Here is a 17,000-nt window from a genome sequence, read left to right as displayed (position 1 = left end):
TAGATGATGAGAGTTTTAATGACTTGAATGGGAGTTCGTAACCGTGAAGTTGTGGTCATACTAGTAATACAAGTAATTAACATCTTGCTGTCATGTAATCCACTAGTGCTCAGTACTACCTTTAAATACTATTGATTTCTGAATTTCTCTAACATGTAAGTAACCATTATCGTTGCTGTCTTACAACGTGCCTAAATGTTAAGGTGTGTTTTTCCCCAAATGACACCTATTTATAGCTCTGAGGATACATCCAGCTGCAACTACTTCTGTCTATAGCCATCAAGGCTGGTACTTAGCACGTCACTGGGCACCAGGATTCACTTCATCCAGTCCAGTATAGGTTCTATTATTATGTACTTAATATCAGTATATTATATTATTATAGTCAATCTACATATTGAGATGGCCACTTTAAAGTGTAACATCAATTAAGACAATTTGGTTGGGTATGCTGGCCTCTTTGTGTGTGGTGGGCTCACTCTCGGGTACATGGAAACATACTCCCAGGGTTATTTACTGGCAAAGTTCAAATGTTGGAAAAAAAAACATAGCACCCAATCAGACACTGACTTTAGATTGTTTAACTATACTACTAGATCATACAAAGCTAATTGCTGATTGGTTGCTATGGCTACCATAGGGATCTCTGACAGAAGATCCCACTCACTCAGACTTCTGATCCCCCTGATAAGAGACATTACACACATATATATATACACACTGTGGTAAAAGTAAATAACCGAACAAACAAGGCAAAATTACTTTCTGGAGGGTTTATTGCATAGTTGGCCAAACAGAGAAGCAGAGTCGGCTAATAATTTCAATAAGATGGTATAAACAGAGAAAAGAAATACAATGAGTATTTGCTATTTATTCCATCCATGCGGCCCTCAGCTTCATAGGCAGCATACGTTCATATGCAGAACATTCAGACAAACAAAACGATCACTTGGATTATAAAGTACATAAAAGGATGGCACATAGTACAACATTTTTGTTGATTAATTGTAGTGTCTAATATTACATGATACAAAAAAAACATTATTTAATTTAATTATATCAAAGTAGGTAAAGAACACTGCACTGATGTAGTGCCAATCAGCACAGGGCTGCAAAATGGCGTCCATAGTGTTTTTTGAGAATCTAGTGTTCAGGCACATGACATGATGCAATGTGCTGTAACCCCTAGCAACCAATCAAATCATTGCTGTCATTTTTCTAGTACAGATAAAACCTAAGATCTTATTGGTAGTAGAGTTTACAGGACATTAGTGCACATTGCAGCATGCTATTAAATAAACACAGAGGTGTGCCGAGCTACTCAGCAACTAGGATCTGATATTAGATCATGTGATTTATATTTAAACTTCATTTGTAGTGTTGAACATCAAACACACTATTTGTAGTGTTCATCAGTTACATTATACATAAAAGTATATGGAAAGAAAACAATACTGTTTTATGAACAGGAGATGCAATGCATTGGCTAATTTGGTTACCAGTAATCAGATCTTAACATGTTTAGTCAAATCCTTTTGTGGTAACGGTCATGTTTCCAAAAAGTAGGAGAGCAGTATTCCTCATTGATTCTGAAAGCAAACCTTTTGGTAAACTTATCAGTGATTGTGTTCCAGGGAATTTTAAACAATTTTATACAATTATCTGGAAAAAATATATTTACAAATAAAGTTCCTCTACCACTTGTTGTGGTAAATTGTTCACAAATGAATGGACAATGTCAATGAGCTGAGTTCCAATTAAAGAATTAGGGGAGAGGCTCCATTTTGTATCACCTAACAGTGTTCTTTCAATGTACGGTAACTTCAATACAATCAATAATAAAAAAGCATGGAAAAAAATTCCAAATTTGCTTGCTAATTCTAAGCACCCTGTAGCTGGGATCTTCATATATTTACTCAGTATATGAAATACAAAGTATGTTCCATACACAGACTATATGCTGTGAAAAATACGGTCCCTTGCACTGTACTACCTTGTTATACTATTACCAACAATATGCAGTACAGCATATATATTCCATTTACATCACCCTCCTTGTAACGCTACTTTCTTTATACCACTAGCTTTGGCCTGTGCTTTCATCAGACAGTTGATAAAGAGGGAGGTAGGCACACATAAACGTACATAATTCACAGTCTGGTAGAAAAAAAGCATTGCTGGTTTAAAAGGATTGTATGCAGCTGGCATTGGTGGGAACATTCAGTGCTGGATGGTTGTGAACGTAATGCTACCCTTCTACAAAGCACGCCCATCTGCAAGATGTACAATTCAGCAATCAACACTTAACACCACCCTGACGTACTGTAACTCAAATAACGTTTTACTGCTTAGAACAGGAGGTGGTAGAGTAAGTGACCTGAGGAAAATGCAGATAGTGTGGAGGTAAAGAGATATGATATTAACCCTGTGTATCCTCCAATGGATAAGAGAAACTCATTTCCAATGTCCATGCAAGTGTCAAAACAAATTTCTATGTGGTGGCATCACATGGTACAGCTGGCCAAACATGTTAAGATCTGGGGGGAAATTTATCAAGCTGCAGGTTTGAAAAAGGGGAGATGTTGCCTATAACAACCAATCAGACTCTAGTTATCATTTATTTAGTACATTCTACAAAATGATAACTAGAATCTGATTGGTTGCTATAGGCAACATCTCCACTTTTTCAAACCCGCAGCTTGATAAATTTGCACCCTGGTATGAGTTTTAACCAAACTGGCCCAGTTACACAAAAAAAGAAAAGCACTGTATGCCAATTGCAAATAGATAATGCATATTGTATGGATGCACAATAACTATTCCTGCCGACCTTGTATAACATGAGGAACAGTAATAATAGAGCCACAACAACTATTATGTTTTTCTCATTCACTTCTTTAATGCAATGTGGCATCTCCTGAGTTGTTATTTGACTTGTATGTTGTTCTGTTGGTTGTCAAGGTAGAAATGTCCCTCATGCTGTTGGTGTACAGCAGGAAACGTACCAGACTGCATCTAAGCTTGAGCCAAGCATACTGTAAATGATCTCAGACTTATTTAAGGACATCTCATATTGCACGACTATAAATGCTTCAGCTCTCTTGTAATTCATTGCTATATAGACCTCAGTAACTTTCCTATCAATTTCAACCTCCAAAATCTGTACTGCTTAAAATCCATGCAACATGCTGTAAAAACGTTAACTCCTGTCAGTAATTCCAATAAAGAAAAGTAATAAAAGTACACGTTAGAAAATGAAGTAGCAAATATTTGATAAACAAAGCTTATTTCATAAATGACTGAGTCAATCTAGATGGCCAGGAGTTGTTTTTTTTTTCACGAGTCAAAAACGTCATTATCTCCACTAGCCTACGGCTGTTCCCCGCTTTCCATAAGCAACTGTTTAAACTACTTCCTAGTCTCAATACTCAAGTTAACACTTTATTATTCAGCAATCAATTCTGCAAGTTATTCACCTACAAATCATTACCAGCCTATTTCGAAACACTGCTTTGGTACTTAAAACACATGCATTGTTTTTAAATCATGATACGTACAATAGAGAAATTGCAGTGCTGCAGGAATTACAGTGTACCCATTGCCAAATCCACCCCTCCCCAAACATTTAATGGGACAAAATTAAACACGGCCCCGACCCTCTTAGCTCACACTAATTTTTCCCAACCATGTCCCATTATGTTACGGCAGTTCATAATCGGTGCTGTAGGGGGTGCTATATACAATTGAGGCAGCCATTTTCTGTGCTGAACCAACATTCATGGGAATACAGCCTATCACTTGAATAGCATCTAGTGACATGACAGAGTCGTGTATTTCATCATTTGCTTGTTCCACTCACAAAAGGGCTGTCTCCAATGTGTGCACATAATGCATATACTTTGAATACTTCGCCGTGTCTCACATTCGATGAATACGATGTGTCTCAAGTTGAACTTCCTTATAATGTAATGCTACACACACTTTTTATATTGAATACAGTTGGGTAAACTATTAAATATAAATCAACAGTACCAGCATCTGTTAATGGCAATTGTTATTTCTCCATGAGTATACATCTTATCTTTCAGTACCCACGTCACCAAACCCCTATCTGACCCCATAAGATTTCAGCCATTGCACTTCTAGAATTTATATCATTCTTCATCTGCCCAAAGTAAAACAGGAGGTCTATCCTGCCAAAGAGGTGTACTGCAATACCGCATACAGGGCTAAAATCCATACACCTGCAGTAAGTGCAAAGAATATCTCTTGTGGATTACACAGCAAGAGACACGGATCAATAATGCCTTTAAAAAATCCGTTTACTCAAAGAGTTAAAAATAATAAAGCTTAGTCTTTTTATATAAATATTATATTCATTCAAAAATATTTATGGATTTTTAGGACGTCATCTGCATTTGTGACTAAACTGTTTAACTGGTGCCCTCAATGCTCATTCAGTCCCACATCTCCAACGTAATATACGATGTATTGCAGATAATCCCTGCCCCTCCAACTGTGGCTAACGATTAACAGTTCACTGTAGGAAGGGCAGGTCCAAAACAAAACAAAAAAAAAACAAACAGTATATTTTTTTATCTTACCTTTATAAGAATCATAAGAAATAAAACTATGTAAAGTGGGTTCCGATATATATCATATATAAACTGATTATATTTCCCTAATTACCCTCCAATTGTGTTATGCTCTCAGTAATCCACACGTGTCAATATTTCAATTTGTATTCAAAATACTCCCTTTGATAGTGTCAGAGATAGTGTTACTTTACGTTATAAAAAAGACTGAATTTGTCAGTTTCAATTAGTTAAAAAAAAAACAATAGTGCTTAATAAAATAAACAATAAAATCTAATATGCATTAAAAATAACAGTAAAAAAGTGTAATCACATTGTAAAAAAAGAAAAGTGGTAGTTAGTACCAAACTGGTCAATATTGTAGTGTTTTTTACGATTACTGAACATACTGCTACTTTCAAACTGGAAGCATATTTTCATCTAAAAGCTATACAGTAATATACTGAACAACAACTCTAAACATAAGGTTTGTGCTTCGGCAACAACAACAACATAAAAACTAAAAAGAAAAAAAAAAGGAAAAGAACGTTCTAGGTAGTTTGGCTGCAAAACTACTTTCTATTCTATTTCCAGCACAAATCTTACAATGATTTTCTTAAAGCTTATATTAAAAAAAGGTTAAATGTATTAAGCTCTAAAGTTATAAATAAAGTGTACATATACTGGACAGGTTGTATTTGATTCTCTGCTTGTATCTCATAACCTAAGTTCTTCTTAAAAAACAAAACAAAAAAAACAATGACATCCATTTACAGATCTGAATACAGAAATGTAACCTGCAAACCTGGCCTCGTGTGCCACAGCTAGCTGTAGATAATCACAGCCTTGGCAAAGTGGTGATAAAATATAGAGAAAAATATACACACTAATAAACAAAGTTATATGATTTAGAAAATGATCGGTTTAGCTATCTTAATACAGCTTGAGTCAATATGGCAGCTCATGTATGACAAACTCTTTCTGAGGCTCGTCGTACATTTCCATAGGAGAAAAAAGATTAAAGCTACGTTGTTGGAAAGGATCAGACAGGGCAGCCTGAGCGCCAACGTTTACAGCCAGGTGAGGTAGGTGTCATTTTTGTTCAACACACATTCCACGTCGTTCAGACTTGGAATCAAATCTTCAGACTCCAGTGTCCCCAGGTCGACGTTTGTCCCAGGAAGAGCATCAAGAAAGTCAGGAAAACGCGTTTGTGGGTTCAGATTCAGCGCTGGCTGGCCGAGAATTTCACCTATAAAAAGAACATGGCATTGAAATGTTGAAGAAATTCTAAGAAGAAGAGAGGACAGATTTGGTCATTTGTGGCTCTGTTTGTTTAGCATGAATATAGAAAGAATGACTACCTGGCTAGTTTGGTCAAACTTTGGATAGGCCAAACAAACGGGTCGTTAAAACGATTACATCTCCCAATGGGCACAATAATACTTGCCCTTTAGTCACACTTGTATGAGCCTGAGTCTTTGTGAATGCAACAAAGGATTAAAACAAGTAAATTATCATCACTATTTGTAGTTGTTTAGAGCAATGCTTTTCTACTGATGTATCACAGTGCCATTGTTTTTAAAACAATGTGTCAGAAGAACTGAAATTAAGTCATTAAAAGTTGAAATGACATAATAGGGATGAGAGGAGAGACATATTTTCATTGAAAATGAAATGATTCAAGCAAGATTTGCCTTAGTTTTTAGATTTACAATTTGCTTATGAATATGGTTTTGTTTATTACACCATTTTAACACTGACTTGCTCCAAATTAATGACAGCTAAGTCACAACTTCAAAATGGTTGACAACTGTTTAAAGGATACCAAAAAATAACTTTCAAAAGCCACCCATGGTTCACAAAATACACAAATGACCACTGTGATAAACTGTTGCACACATCAGTGGAACACCTAGGGGTAATTTTACTAAACTGCTGGTTTGAAAAAGAGGAGATGTTGCCTATAGCAACCAATCAGATTCTATCTTTCATTTATTTAGTGCATTCTAAAAAATAACAGCTAGAATGTGATTGATTGCTATATGCAACATCTCCACTTTTTCAAACCTGCAGTTTAGCAAATATACCTACTACTGTCAAATCAGAGGTTTGCTGTACTTGTGCTAATATTATACCTGTATCCATTTCATCCATATTGCTGAGAAAATCTTCAGGTGTTGTCGAGATGCTATAACATCCCAGGCCGAGGCCACTGTCTGTGCTCTGTTCTCTTGAGTGGTATGGGCCACTGTGGAGGAAAATAGATAAGATGGAGATGAATAATTATCTTATCCTGCTCATGTGACTAAAGTCATTGTGTGGGCTGACCCAATATTCCTCAGGATCCAGCCTATCAATTCACTAGGAACCAGTGACATCAAAGGCCCATTAAGCTTATCCCTAGCACTTCACTAGCTCCTAGACTTATAGCCTACATCCTCATGAATACTCTCTTGGCCACATCATGGCCGTCTGCACTGTGTGTAAACAATATGGCCGTCTCCACTGTGTGTAAACAATATGGCCGTCTCCACTGTGTGTAAACAATATGGCCATCTCCACTGTGTGTAAACAATATGGCTGCCTCCACTGTGTGTAAACAATACGGCCGTCTCCACTGTGTGTAAACAATATGGCTACCTCCACTGTGTGTACATGAGAGTTGCACTAAAATTTTCCTCTGGCGTCTAGAATATGAAAATGTAGCTCTTAGTAACTTGCCTGTTGAGGAAAGGGTCAGACCCATTGCTTGTTATGGATCGCATATCCTGGGTCATGGCAGGGGGGCTCACTGTGCTCTGAACAGGGGCAATGCTCTCTGACTCCATTGGAAGTTGTCGGCATAACGCAGCTTCCTGGATGAAAATAAAAGCGCATGTAGAGAAATTAGGTCACACGTGCACCAGATATGGCTTTCTCACATCAGAAAATCTGCATAGATGAAGACATAATCACATGTTTAGAAGAAATCCTATTTAGCCCTCTGGGTAAGGTGTTTTAATCATACTGCCAATTTTTGTAAAACGTGCAAAGCATCCTACAGGCTGCTGACTGGCTCTATACCTCATTATGTTAATAAGCAGTCATCTTTCAGGCACAATCTGAATATGCCAATTAAACAGAACCTGAGTTAAATGCAATATTTAAATTGTTTCCACTTGCCCCAATAGTCTGGAGCCAAAGGGCGGGTATGGTAGAAGAAGTATAACCACCTTGCACAATAGAGACTAAACATGACTCATGGCAGGAGGAAGTGCTGAAGCATGAGAGCTTAAATGCATGTGTTCCTTCTCTTACCTCACTAGCTTGTGCCCCATTTATTGATATCATTATTCCATCTGTCTCAACAACCAGATTCAGTTACTAATTATTCTCTAGAATTTTTATTGTTAATTCTATGAGTATTTACTTTCATACTTGTTTCGGAAACTATAAAAACAGATTCTGTTCCCATTAGTAAATATTGACATATTATTTGAAGAAAGTCACAATGTTGACACCTATAACAAAATTATATAAACAATATTCAATATGTCTAAGTGATTGTATATTTCTCCTGTCCTGAAATGCATACACGAGTTACAGCCAATCACAGAACTGTTCAGGGGAGGATAAATATATTAGACCTCATTTCTAGTCGGCGCAAAGTCCGTTTTAGGTGCATCCAGCAAAAAAACACTACCACGCATGTGCAGAAAGCACCAAATCCGCCTGCATCTTGGACGCAATTACCACTTGCGACAGCTTGCGACTCACTACAAGAGAATGGGAGGAACACGGAATTGTGAAGGCGTGACCATGTAAATACATCCTAGTCGCAGTGAGGCGCAGACGCAACACACGTCAAAACAGGGCTAAAGCTGTGCGGCAGGAATTAGGTGGCGCAAGCTTTAGCTAGCGGCAGGAACCGCTGGCCACTCGATAGGGAATTAAGAGTGGGACGCAACTGGGGTTACTTGCCACTCGTAATACCCTACCAAGCTGCGGCACACTCCCGCTCCTACACTTCTTACACGGACTTTGCGTCCATCTCTAAATCGGGTCCATTGTATCCACTTCTACACAGAAACAGGCTACTAGACTGACTACCACACTCCACTATCTATCTCACCCTAGATTAAATATGCCCCTTTTGCTTCCACATGATGATAATTAAACAATCTTTTTTTTATAATTTCATAAATATTGCAGCCAACAAAACAAATTACTCAGCACAACTTTGCAACTTTTACATCTACTTTGTATCGCTCGCCAATCAAGCTACAGGCAGATGAAAACCTAAATAAATGGATTAGCTGTTTTGCGAGAAAGTAGCGGTAAACGTTGTGCTGCTTCCCAATAATTTTCATTTTAAAATAATTTCCCTTATAGCAGCTTCACTCCAAGAACACCCCCTTACTAGACGTAGCTGCCCTGGGCAGACAGTCTCACAAAAGAAAAGCTATTATTTACATGTAATCCTAACTGATGACAATCTATGGGTGGGTGCTCCACAGGAGAGCTTTGTAATATGTCTCATGCAAACTCCTATATAACTGGAGGGGACATACTTGGGTATCTGACTCTCCATCATGTGATATAATGACACTCAAAACACAGCCAGAAGCTCTTTACGGTTATCAAATTCTAACAAAGACGTATAATACTCACTGCTGGTAAGAGGCCCTACTTAGCAGAAAGGCCATCAACCTTATAGCTGTTATAACAAGACAAATTACGCTTAGCACAACAAATGTAATGTGTGGTTTGTATATCTCAGCAGATGAAGATAAGACGTAATACCGCACCACCAATCTGATGTTGATGCCTGGAGAATTCAAAGTTCTTTTGGTTGAATAATGATAATGGTTGGTAGTTAGAGAAGATACTTGTTCTGCTAACTAGGCTATGTTATATGGGCATTTTTCACCCGCTTGTGGTACCATGTGTCCACTGCATTGTAAAAGCACCATAAACAATGACTTAGGGATCATTGATCTTTATGAATAACCACATGTCAGTCAGTACTCAATGAGAAATCAGTGTGACTATGGAACACATGAAAATAAAATCATGAGTGTTTGATGAAGATCCACTGTCATACGTTCAGGCTTCTTGCGTTCACATTACAGTAAGTGACAGACAATGGCTGATAGAAGGAGTAGGGGAAAGGAACAAATACCAAAAACAGGTGAGAGGACAAATGCGTGGGTATTTACATGACATCAAATCACCCCACTTCCCCAGTTCATTTAGATCAGGGTTTCTTAAACTGTGAAATGCATCCCTGAGTACATTCAAGGGGTATTTCAGTCTGTTAGATTAAACTCAAAACAACTGTTTAATGTATTAGTAAAGAATAAATAAAACCTGGGATTTTGCCGGGGTAAGCCCAGGCGACCCGGGTCAAGTATGAATGGTCCCAGATCATCAGACCCGGGAATTAGACCCAGGTCTTTAGGTCTTTTGGTGGGGTAATTCCCGGGTCTGCCCCGGGAAGCCTGCACTATGAACGGTGCAACCAGGGTTTTTCAACCTGGGTCTCACCAGACACAATATTAAAGTAAAAAGAAAAGCAAAAAAACAAACAAACATCACAAGAGGAGTCAATCAGAGCTCCTCTTGTGATGTTGCCATGGAGACCCCGGGCAGATCCGTGTTCAGTATGAACGCGGTCTACCCAGGATTTTGACTCCGGGGAGCGTCTGTCCCCCGGCAATATCCCGGGTTCATTCATATACCCAGGATATTGCCTGGGCAGCAGTATGAAAGCGGTATTAATGGGTTAATGGAATAAATCAACACCCTTTAGTGGGTACTTGGGATACATGGAAACGCATAAAGGGTTCACAATAAATAAACAATGTAAAGGGGGAAGGGGTCATAACCAAAGGCTGAGAACCCCAGATTTAGATTATGGATACTATATTAATACATGAGATTCTGTGTTTTACACTGTGCATTTATAGCTCTGATTAAAAAGAGCTTTCTTAAAATAATACAACGTGCAAATTGAGGATGCTGGTTATCCACTATTTATGTTGCTCCGATTGACACCAGCTGTCCCAAGTACCAAGTAAGGAAGGATGGGCTTTAAATAAAAATAAAAACAAATGTACAAGGCACCTGTATTGACAGACTTCTGAAGCTGCAGCTGGCAGTAACAGATGAGGCAGTCACAGATTATTTTAGTCACTGTCCTGGTGCTGGATCCTTCATTATTTTTATCACTGTCAATTAAAGTAAATATTAAATAACAAAAATGTTAGCTTGCTAAACTATTGTATTACACTAAGGAGAACTAATAACAACCTTAATTTGTAAGCCAAAAAATGACAATCCAAAAAGTACATTTTACTATAACACATCCTGTGCTTTTAGGATCATAATCATTTTTTTTTTAATTAAAACTTACAGCAATTTAAGTGTCACTAGATAAAATCAGTTGCTCCCTACTCTCTCAGATGTACTCTCAAAAATGTGTTATACTCTAGGTAACTGTGTCTCCTATAATATGGTATAAAGTGCTCCAAAGCTCTACTTTGAATTGACATTTGTGTAATAACACACCTTTAATCCAAATAATTATGGTATTATGTAGTACATAAACTGAAGAGCGAAGAATTGTTCATACACACGATAGCACTTTCTGATTGTTTCTGGTTATGCAGCTTTAAGTCAATAATAACTGTACAGGCTCAGGGAACATGTCTTGGTGTCATTGAATTGCACTGTAAATTTGCTTCATGAATGTGTTAGATAAAAATGCTCTACAGGTCTTTACAAGTTCAAACAAGTTTTTTAGACCTCTATTTTAGGCACTGCAGCAGCTGGGATTCATTTTTTATTTATTATTTGTAAGTGCCTTTCAAATTCTACTTGCTGCTACAAAGTATTAAGTGATACGGTGCTCACGTCGCAGAACCTTTTCCTGACAGTTCATGGGGTAAAGGGGTTCACCGGTTAAATTAAACATCTCCAACAAAACACAGCACAGCTTCACCTCTTCTTATTTTAACAGCACAGTATAAGTCAACTATAATTTTCATGTCTACACATAATTTGCTGTGAAGATATAGATATATATTTATGTATATTTATGTATATATATATATATATATATATATATATATATATATATATACATATATATATATATATACATATATATATATATATATATATATATATATATATATATATATATATATATATATATATATATATATATATATATGCAAACACACACACGGTGGTCCGTAAGTGTGGAAACACCCTTTTAAAGTGGAAATTAGTGAGGAAATTTTAATCCAATGTCTACACATATGATCTAGGTTGTAGTGGAAAACTTTTTAGGGTATTTGGCCAGTATGGCAGCCATCTTAAAGTCGGCCATCTTGGCTGCAACTCTAATTTTTTAAATGGGAAGGTAGTCATGTGACATATCATATCGATGCAGAATTTCCTAAGAAAAACAATGGTGTTCTTTGTTTTAACATATCTGTTCATTCTCAAGTTGTAACTGAGCTTTCTTTTGCAGGTAGTGACATTAATGACAATGGCACGAACACAACGAACAGAACGTGTTGAGATTGTCTTGATATCTGGAGAACGAAGCACTCGTGCTATAGCAAATGATTTCAACCAACGTCGCCCAAATTGGCCACCCATTATTCAAAGTACAGATGCCAAACTCCCTTGCCACCTGTTGAGTCTATTTGCTGTGTATATGTTCAATGACACATGAATTTGCGCGTACGCTGGGAGATGTAGTTGGCCGATGACTGCACTGGCAGATCGAGGATGCTGAATAACAACTCCCATGATGCACTGCCAGCCTCTACCAGTCTTACTTCTATGATATGTAATATAAGCCAGTAAGAATAGCTTTCAAATAATCTATTTTCAGACAAATAAGTTTCCTTTTCTCAGAGTGCTTAGAGAGAACACTGCTGGCTACTGTAGTGTGTGGGTGTCCCACTTCATCTCTTTGCTGTGTTGTTGTTAATTAAACAAGGCAACAGCTTCAGGCTATGATTACAAAGCATTGTTACTCTTCTGGGGCTGAAAGTACATAAGAAAAGAACTAAAGTCAACAAAACTTTCCACAAGTACAGTCCCACTGTCTGTCATGTTAAATGATAGGTATGTAAAAATAAGAAAACACAAGTAAACAATACTTAACAAAAGGTTCATGTCCAAAAAAATCACTGAGCCATCTTTATAACAATAATTTAGCACAACATATGCTCCACTTTTCCCATAATATACCATGTGATATATTTATCAAACCTTCTTAAAAGGAAAAGTGGATGTGTTGCCCATAGCAACCAATCAAATTCTAGCTATCATTTTCTTGAATGTGATAGATAAATGATAGCTGCAATCTGATTGGTTGCTATGGGCAACACCTCCATATTCCTTTTTTAGAAGGTTTGACAAAATTTTCCCCTAAGTCCTACCCACACAATATTCAACCAATGGGATTATTTACTTTTATTATTTATCAAACTGCAAATGTGTAATGATCCATACCAAAAGAATCAGCAATCGAGTGAGGTTAGACAATGAAAGCCAATGTCTGACTGGTTGCGATGGGCTATGTACATTTTTACTTATTTAGTAAACACAACAAAAGCCTCACAGGGAACATAGTGGGAACCAGAAAAGCACTCAGGATAATTTATGGTTACTAATATTATTGTCTTATATCATAAAAGTAATATCATAAAACAGATAAGTTGCATAGCATAAAAACATATACAATCATGTGAAAAGTATATCTTCATTCAAAAGACTCGTAACATATTTTAACATGAAAAAGCCACGCGTGAAAAACTAAGTATCCTACTTTGCAAAACCATCTTTAGCAACAATAAAGTAATTGTTTTCTGTAAATCTTTATCAGCCTTTTATATAATATTTAAGTAGTTTTGACCCACTCCTCAATACAATACTGCTTCAGATCATTGATATTTGAGGCCATTTGTTTATATACAGCTTTCTTAAGGTCCTGTCACAGCATCTCAGTGTGGATAAGGTTTGGACTTGGCCATTCCAAAAACATCATTCTGCTGCTTTTCAGCCATTTAGATGTAGATTTACTAGTTTGCTTAGGACTATTGTCCTGTGGATGATCACATTTGTGCCAAATTTGATTTGTTGGGCCAAACATGATGTTGTGTATTAAAATGAAACAACCACCTGTTTCAGAAGTTTTTTGTTGTGTTCAGATGCAACTAGCAATGTCGTTTTTGGAGAGAATGGGCTTTCTCCTGGCCATCCATGAAGTCCATCATTTCTATTTCTGATGGTAGACTCATAAAGTTTAACATTTACTGTGTTGACAGAGGTCTTTGGATCCCTGTATGTAGCTTTTGGTTTGTTACTTATTTCTCGGAGCATCCTACAGTCTGATCTTTGGGTGAATTTGCTGGGACACCCACTCCTGGGAATTGGAGTGGGTGTCCCAGCAAGATTCTCACTGTAGAATAATGGATTTCATATTGTGTGTAAATGGCCTTATAACCCTTTCCAGACTGGTAAGCAGCAATAACTGCTTTCTGAGATTGCAAGTGATTTGTCTACTTGGCAAGTTGTTAACACAAACCTGAATGGAGCTGCCAAACATTCTGCTTTTATATAGAATTGGAAGCAATTCCTGGTGACCACATAGTACAGTGCCCTTAATCAGCAGCATGTGGCTCAAATGACCTTCTTTACTGATATGGAAGCAGTAGGGTGCACTTGTTAACACATAGCTCTGTCTTGTTGGGTTATTTTTTTGTAAACAATGAAAAAGCAAAATTTGTCATGATCTATTTGTCATACGAGGTTAAATTTATCATATTTTAAGACTTGGAGAAAACCAGATGACTGTTAATGATGTCCTAACACTGATTTGAAGGAGGGTGCACTTTCTTTCCCACGTGACTATAAGCAACACATGGTAAGTTCATTGTTATGGCCAATACCAAAATATATTAAAATTCTTGATTGCAGGGAGCTTACGCAGACCTAAAAAACTGCACCCAGATGCATATGCCTTAATTAGCATTAGTAAACAGCCCCGGGGTCATGTGACTTTAAATAATCAATGTGCATTTTGTTAAAATGTCTCATCTCTTCTCTATATATGACACCTATACAAGGACAATGTAATGTCTTTGCTATAAGCGTTGTTTAGCAGTATCTATTCATAATACTATCTGAGGGATGTCAGGTACCATTTAGTGTCATGTTGTTTTCCGTGAAAAAAGTCTTTCATTTATTTAATTAACTCTTCCAGACATAGACCTGAGGTTTCACAGTGCAAGATGCAACCCCCAATAAGAGAACTCCCTGATACTGGTATTTTCTCTCAGCTGGGTGTGTCTGCTACTTGCACAGCAGCTGTCATGTCTGGAGTGGTTGGGAAACGGACCAGTAATGGCTGTCAGGTTAAAAAGAGACAAGAAAGACCTGCCAAAGGAATTCCACACCCTTTCACCCGTGCCAAAGGAATTCCACGCCCTTCCGCCTCATTCCAGTTACTTAGCAACTACTCCCAGTACTAAGTCAGCATTTTTCTGGATAGGTTGTATTAAGGATAATAAAGCAGGAGTGAAGTATTAGCTTGAGGACAGCATACTTATTACAATGAAATCATTACGGGGGGTTCTGTACATGTCAAATGTCTTTGATGGAGGCTAAAAGTTGTGTGGTTACATTAATCTGGATATTAAAAAAAAAGGGAACATGCCTCTTCTGAATTTTCATTAGTATAGAGCGAGTATAATTTCTTTTCTTGGCGCTAGATTTCCATGGTGGTGAATGAGCTTAGGTGGTAAATTTGAGTTATTAGTGTTTTCATTGACATTTTGATCTTTTAGTGCACAGCACAAAACGGAACACTGCAGTTAGTCTTAGATGTGTGAGAATCCTTCAGCTTGGTCTGAGCGACACACGCCAACGACGTCATACAGCAGTGTCCATAGAGAACTAGGGGCCTGATTCATCATCATCATCATCATCATCATCATCATCATCATTTATTTATATAGCGCCTCTAATTCCGCAGCGCTGTACAGAGAACTCACTCACATCAGTCCCTGTCCCATTGGAGCTTACAGTCTAAATTCTCTAACACACACACACAAACACACACACACACAGACTAGGGTCAATTTGGCAGCAGCCAATTAACCTACCAGTATGTTTTTTGGAGTGTGGGAGGAAACCGGAGCACCCGGAGGAAACCCACGCAAACACGGGGAGGACATACAAACTCCACACAGATAAGGCCATGGTCGGGAATTGAACTCATGACCTCAGTGCTGTGAGGCAGAAGTGCTAACCACTTAGCCACCGTGCTGCCCAAATTCATTAAGGATTCATTAAGGATCTTAACTTGAGAAACTTCTTATTTCAGTTTACTGGACAAAACCATGTTACAATGCAAGGGGTGCAAATTAGTTTTCTGTTTTGCACATAAGTTAAATACTGACTGTTTTTTCATGTAGCACACAAATACTTCATAGCTTATTTGTACACTGTAATTTTTAAGTTGATATTTGTGTGCAACATGACAAAACAATCAGTATTAAACTTATGAGCAAAACAGAATGCTAATTTGCTCCCCTTGCATTGTAACATGGTTTTGTCCAGGAGACTGAAATAAGAAGTTTCTCAAGTTAAGATCCTTAATGGATCAGGCCCTAGACTATTAGGGGATTATGTTAACGAACATTGGAGAAGTTTAATGTTAAAGATTAAAATGTTCACTCTTTTAACAACAGATCCTTTCTCCGATAGCGGATTAAATCAATTTGAAGTCTGACCTGTAGACCCATTAAGAGGTGACGGTTTTCACCTTCCCTCTCCATATAAGATATTGATATGCCGTTTATACTGTATACTTGTTATATTGTATTTCTGAATGAATATACTTTCTTTTCAAATGTACTATATTTCAATAAACTATTTTATAGTGATAATATCGTTCTTTTGCCATCTGTGTTCAATGTATTTAAATACTTTTGTTAGGCTTATAGAGCGCTGTTAAATTTTTGTTTAATTAGTTTTCTTTGAGAGGCATTTCTGGCAGTCTCTTGTAACAGCAGCCTGAGCCTTTTCTTTATATATAGGTACATATCTATATTTTTTGTAGTTTTTTATTTACTCTTTACTGTGCCTGAAATAAATTGTTTTTCCATTTATGGAAAAAAAAACTTAACTCAAGCAACTTTTGTGTGCTTATATTCTGTGGTTTCACATCACACTTCCGAATTGGACAGAAGTGCATTTCTGCATCTTAATTTTACACGTCATAAATATTTTGCCGTACTCTACATGCGCAAAGCTCACACCAGTATTTTAAGCTTCATGCGTTTACACTTGTGGTCGCTTGCACTTCAAGATGCGCTTTGGAGCGTTCACTTGTATGATACCAGTTAATTACGCTCT

The 17,000-nt window shown here is 37.3% G+C and overlaps 1 protein-coding gene across 2 annotated transcripts in view; it reads right to left on the bottom strand.

Moving 5' to 3' along the window:
- Positions 1-758: 758 nt before the first annotated feature.
- WWTR1 (WW domain containing transcription regulator 1) overlaps positions 759-17,000 on the bottom strand; it is an 84,021-nt gene continuing 67,779 nt past the window's right edge. For both annotated transcript variants that reach the window (XM_075201889.1, XM_075201888.1), the window contains exons 4-6: positions 7,299-7,432; positions 6,713-6,825; positions 759-5,826 (exon numbers count right to left, since the gene is read on the bottom strand). In XM_075201889.1, the coding sequence (XP_075057990.1) occupies positions 5,645-5,826; positions 6,713-6,825; positions 7,299-7,432 (429 nt within the window). In that variant the 3' untranslated portion in view covers positions 759-5,644. The remainder of the gene's footprint in view (positions 5,827-6,712; positions 6,826-7,298; positions 7,433-17,000) is intronic.

Source organism: Mixophyes fleayi, chromosome 3 (assembly GCF_038048845.1).
Source record: "Mixophyes fleayi isolate aMixFle1 chromosome 3, aMixFle1.hap1, whole genome shotgun sequence".
NCBI classification, from domain to species: domain Eukaryota; kingdom Metazoa; phylum Chordata; class Amphibia; order Anura; family Limnodynastidae; genus Mixophyes; species Mixophyes fleayi.
This window is presented reverse-complemented; position numbering and strand designations above follow the sequence as displayed.